The 5,170-nt window shown below is 43.3% G+C and overlaps 1 protein-coding gene across 1 annotated transcript; it reads right to left on the reverse strand.

Moving 5' to 3' along the window:
• Positions 1 to 1,428: 1,428 nt before the first annotated feature.
• On the reverse strand, positions 1,429 to 3,498 carry LOC147722639 (zinc finger MYM-type protein 1-like). The gene has a single exon (XM_086967336.1). It carries the CDS (start codon positions 3,496 to 3,498, stop codon positions 1,429 to 1,431), a length of 2,070 nt encoding a protein of 689 aa, XP_086823462.1.
• Between the last annotated feature and the right edge of the window lie 1,672 nt (positions 3,499 to 5,170).

Consider the following 5,170-nt stretch of genomic DNA (forward strand, 5'->3'; position numbering starts at 1 on the left):
AAAAACACGTTTTGGGACCCCCCTTTTTTCTCAGCCCCCCCTTGACGAAACCCCACCAAATTTTCAGGGGCTGCTCAGAAACAAAATGTGCCATTTTCCTGAAAATTTCAGCCGATTCCGTCCACAAACGCCAAAGTTATTAGACATAGAATTTTCAGAAATGCCATAGGGAATTAATCCTAACTATATATACCTACTGGCGATAGCCAGTAGGTAATGTATATATATGTATTCACTGAAAAAACCATAGGTTTCAGGGACGTTATAGTTATAGTTAGAAATTAGCATTTACAAAATGTTAGAAATTCACACAAAAAACACACAGGTTTCAGGGACTTTATAGTTAGTTGGACATTTCATTCGTACAAAACCAGAGAAATTCAGCCATTATAGTTAGTTCAGCTTACTATAACTCGCGCCACCACAATGCACTTCTGATGACGTCACATATTACATCATTCATGACATGGTCAGTGACAGGGACACCTTAGTGCACATAACCAATCATTAAAAGTGTTTTGCTCCTTCTATGTGTGCTGCAGAATGCAGCACACATAGAGCAAAAAATGAGGAGAAACAAAAGTATTTCTCCTCATTGCGCCACTACCACGCCTCCCCTGGGGAGGCGTAGGATTCTGACGCATTCCCAGTTTTACAACACTTTGCAAATCAGGGAATGTGTCAGGTTCCATGGAGGTTCCTATGTGTTAGAACTGGGGGTCTCTAGTTGGCAGAGGTAAGTACCTTAGACCAAGTAGGGACCCTTGCTCAGGGTCGGATTGGGATCACAATTTGGCCCGGGCACTGACGAAAAAGTGGCCCACATTAAGGGGGCGTGGCCTACATTTAAGGGGCATGGCCTACATTTAAGGGGCGTGGTCTATATTTAAGGGGCGTGGCCCACATTCGAGGGGCATGCCCTTTCATGAAACACCATTTGGTTACTCTTTGAGGTCTAATTTGTAGACAAATATTTAGTAAATTAAGCCTTTTAAAGCTTACAGAGCAAGTAACATTGGTAAAGACTAGGAGCACTGCAGTTCAGATAACTGAATACTTACTTGCAGTCTTAACGCCCTGCACAATGTCGTTGGATACTCTTTCCTAACCAGCTATGTCCTAGACTCTAATTATCACACAAACCAGAAATCTAGTACAAAGTCAAGGAGAAAGGGTAAGACTGGAATCTCTGGGAATAGAACATGTAATAACAAAAGTAAGAATTCACAAACGAGGAAAAGGCAGTCTGGGGTGTAAAGAATGCTGAAAAAATGTATCTGTACAATCTAGTCATACATTTATTTCACAGTCAGCAGGTGATGTCTATATACAAAAAACACAGTTTAATTCATATCTGTTGCTGCCTTAAAGTCTGGGCCATGGGGAGACTGAGGATTACTCAATCAAAAGATCCTGCAGCAATGCACTTTATTTTGCAACGAAGTCAATAATGTCATCAGTTTTCAACTGAGACAGCACATTCCATTCAACTGACATGAGCATAAAGGCTTCAAGGTTTTCCTGACCAATTTGGTTTCTTAGGCGGGTTTTGATGCACTTCAGTTTGGAAAAACTTCTCTCACAGGCTACTTGTGTACAGGATAAGGTCAAGACATATTTGTATGCCAAATACAAATGCCGATAGGCACTGCTGAAAAGAAGGTATTTTTTCAAGATAGAGTAACAACAGACAGCACAGTCACGGCAAGTATTGCACTTTGTTGGCCCAGCCTCAGGTTTTTTGTCAAATTCTTCTACTTGAAGTGGTTTGTCTTCATTAATCTGGTCTTCTCTGTCGTACTCTTCAGGTAGTGTCCTTTTTAAATTTGACCATTTAGCAGCAAAATCCTGAAGTTCTTCCTGCAAAGTCTGCACATTTATTGAGCTATCTATGTTTTGCAACAAGGAGCAAAGTCTCACAAGAGCATTACCTGGGAGAGTCTGATTGAAGTTCTTTGGGTCTAGGCATGCTATATCTGCTGCCAAAGTGAAGTGTGTCTTGAAACGAGTGGTCAGACTTTGAATAACTTGGTCCATTACTGTATTATGCACCCCAATACGAAATCGATCTTTAGCTAGGGTTATAGGCTCATCCTTTGTGCTCATCCCAGGCATCTTTTTAAAGGACAATCTCCCTTCTGGAAGTGTTGTTTGTACTTCTTGGTCACAGTTCCTTTCTGCTAAACCTTTGTTGGCCCACTCTGAAAATGTTGTGGCAGCAGAGTACACAGCATCAAAATTGCGGGAATCTGTGGCAAGGAGTTTTACAGTGTCTGACACCATTCTCTGTGCTTGCAGGATATCCATTCCACTTGTTTGGAGATACTTAGACAGTGGTGTGGTTGAAGCAAAAATGCGAAGATACAATTGGGCTGTTAGGACTGTTTGAAATTTACATAGTCCCTCAGCAAATTGTAAGGCTTGGCACCGTACATTTGGAATAAATCTAAGATTGTCAGATGAAATCTTATGAAGGACTTTGACCAAATCAATAAACATAGCATTGGCAGGGTTATTGAAAGAGCCAAAAACTTTCTTGAGAGCAGCATCTTTTGCCCACCATCTTGTTTCTCCAATGATCTGGACTGTCCGGCTATCCTTTGCCAGCTCACGCCACACATGCATCCGCTTATATGACTCCCGGAGAAAGACTGCACAAGAGTGTAGCAGTCCAAAGAGAGAGGTGGACGCTGTAGATGCTTGGGTCACCTCAATAAGGACAAGGTTTAACACATGTGCATAACACCAGACGTGTATGTGATTTGGAGATTCTTTGCTTAGCCAAGTACTGAGTCCATTGTACTGGCCTTGCATGTTGGAAGCACCATCAGTCGAATTTCCAATGCACTTAGCTATGTCAAGACCATTTTGTTGAATTGCAGTTTGTACCAACTCGAACAATCCTTTTCCAGTTGACAAAGTGCAATTTCTGACTGCTATTAGGCGTTCATGTACAGTGTCTGTGACATATCGGATGATAATGGAACACTGGTCAGTAATACTTATATCTTGAGTTGAGTCTATCTGGATTGAGTACATACCTGCATCGTTTATTTCTTTAGCAATGTGTCTTTTTATCAGTTTGGAAATTGTTTCTATTACATAACCAATTGTGGTCTTTGACATGAATGTCACAGATGCACCACGACCACCTTTCTGTTTTGCTTTGGAAGTGAGAGACTCAATGTGTTGTTTAAGAGGTTGGTCATATTTTGACAGCAGAAGGATGAGCTCCAGAAAGTTCCCATGATCCATTAAATCATTATCCAACTCAGACACAGACTCTGATTTCCCCCGATAGCTAAGCCCCCTTTTACCAATCAGTTTAATAACTTCAACCACACGCTCCAATATTTCTCTCCTCTTTCTGACTTGTACTGCACGAGTTGTCTGCCGAGAGAAGAGGAGAGTGGTTATGTCAACTCCAGAAATTGTCATCATATACGAATCAGTGCATCTTTTGTGGAATTGGGATGCCTCATGCTCTGTAATGCGCATGTACACGTGCCTAAAGTTTTTCACCCCTCGAATAAAAGGCCCACTTTCTTCACATTTGCTAAATGCCAAGCAAACTGTGCAAAAGAAAGCTTTTTGGATTTTTGAAAAGCTTAACCAGTGTCGCGTACTCCCATCTTTCCTCATGAATGCCAACTGCCCATTGAACTGTTGACTTTTGGAAGATTGGATTGGGTGATAGTGAAAGAATGCAGAAAGCTGGTCATGCGTTGGCCGTTGAAAGTAAAGGTCAACTAACTGTGTCTGGTCCTTTCCTTGAGTATCCGTCTTATCTTGGATCCCAGAGCAGTGAGACAGAAACCTATAGGCCTGCTGTTTTCACACTCATGCAGGCAGTGAGTAAGGGGTGTGTCCATATGAAGGTGAGGCAGGAGCTGGGGAGGGAAAGGAAGGCCATAAACATCAGCCAACAAGATCCCCCATTGAGGAGGGAGTCACTGGAAATTATGAATACTATGAAATGTTATCTTAGGGCAAGCTTAGACTCTCCCAGAATAACAAAAAGAACATAGAAGTAGAATGGTGCACTCAGCAAGAGGTGCCGAATGACTTAGGGGTCAGAGCGCAGCCTCCACAGCATAAGACAACCAGACAGTGAAGGGGAATGAAATGGAAATTTTGTATCGGAAAAGCTGTGTTAAAAATATGGACATGTTTTTATAAAGTGTCCTCTTTAATTATCATGGTCCCTTTGCAGAATCATAAAGCATGAACAAATGGTTATTTTTTATAATTTTCTAACCATTTGACAGTTTTATGTAGTGTAAATTCAGCCCAAGACAAAGGCTATTTGAGTTCTATTCATGAGTACCAATTACAGTACACATGATCTGATTTTTTATTTAAGGGCCTGGGCGAGGAAGTGATCTGCCCAGAATCACAGGCTGTTGAGCAGACCCTGGGATTCAAACTTGAATCCCCATCTCTGCAACTCTGGCGTTAGGCCACCTATGCCTATGCAAAGATAAGGAATGAAAGTGGGAGGATACTGTTCTTGCGCAGGACACAGGCCCAAGGTGACAATGGCCTACATGCTGAGCAACTAAAAAAACAGCAAGGCCCCTTTCTGTCACAAAATTATTCAAGAACTTCAGTGCAGGAGCACCTGAAAAGAAGGGAAGCCCCTGCTATTACTAACCTACTTAGCTCAAGAGCACATGAACAGCAGTATGGCCCCTGCAATTAGTAAATTAATCAACCCTCCCCAGCCCTCCAGGCCCCAGGGCAATGTCTTGGCAGGGGAGCACAATGGTAGACAGGGGAAGGCTGAGGTGAAGATGGTGGGAGTTCAAAACATCACCTAGCCCCCACAGCCAGACCCATTCTTCCTCGCCCACTGTGCCCTGAATCTGAGGGGCTGTGGGCGAGGTGTTAAGATTAACACCGTTTCTCGGCTGCGTGGGCCCCAGGGGGGCCGAGGTGGAAATGGCTCAAGGCCTGAGCAACACCTGGCCCCCAGGGAGGCCGATTTTCGCAGACAATCACCGCTCCCCAGCCCACCCTTGGCGTGATTGCTTTTCAGGGGCAGGGGGTGAAGTGAGGCCACAGCTAATATTCACTGCATGGCACACAGTGAAGCGCTTTCATTTCTGTCTCTGTTTCCGTGCGCTCTGTGGGCCGTTTTTTTTTCTCCCCTTCCCAAGTTCACAGAGAG

Source organism: Lissotriton vulgaris, chromosome 4_1, assembly GCF_964263255.1.
Source record: "Lissotriton vulgaris chromosome 4_1, aLisVul1.2, whole genome shotgun sequence".
Lineage (NCBI taxonomy): Eukaryota > Metazoa > Chordata > Amphibia > Caudata > Salamandridae > Lissotriton > Lissotriton vulgaris.

Bases quoted from the DNA above. Each gene is read 5' to 3' on its own strand.
- LOC147722639 (XM_086967336.1), bottom strand. From the start codon at position 3,498: ATGCGCATTACAGAGCATGAGGCATCCCAATTCCACAAAAGATGCACT.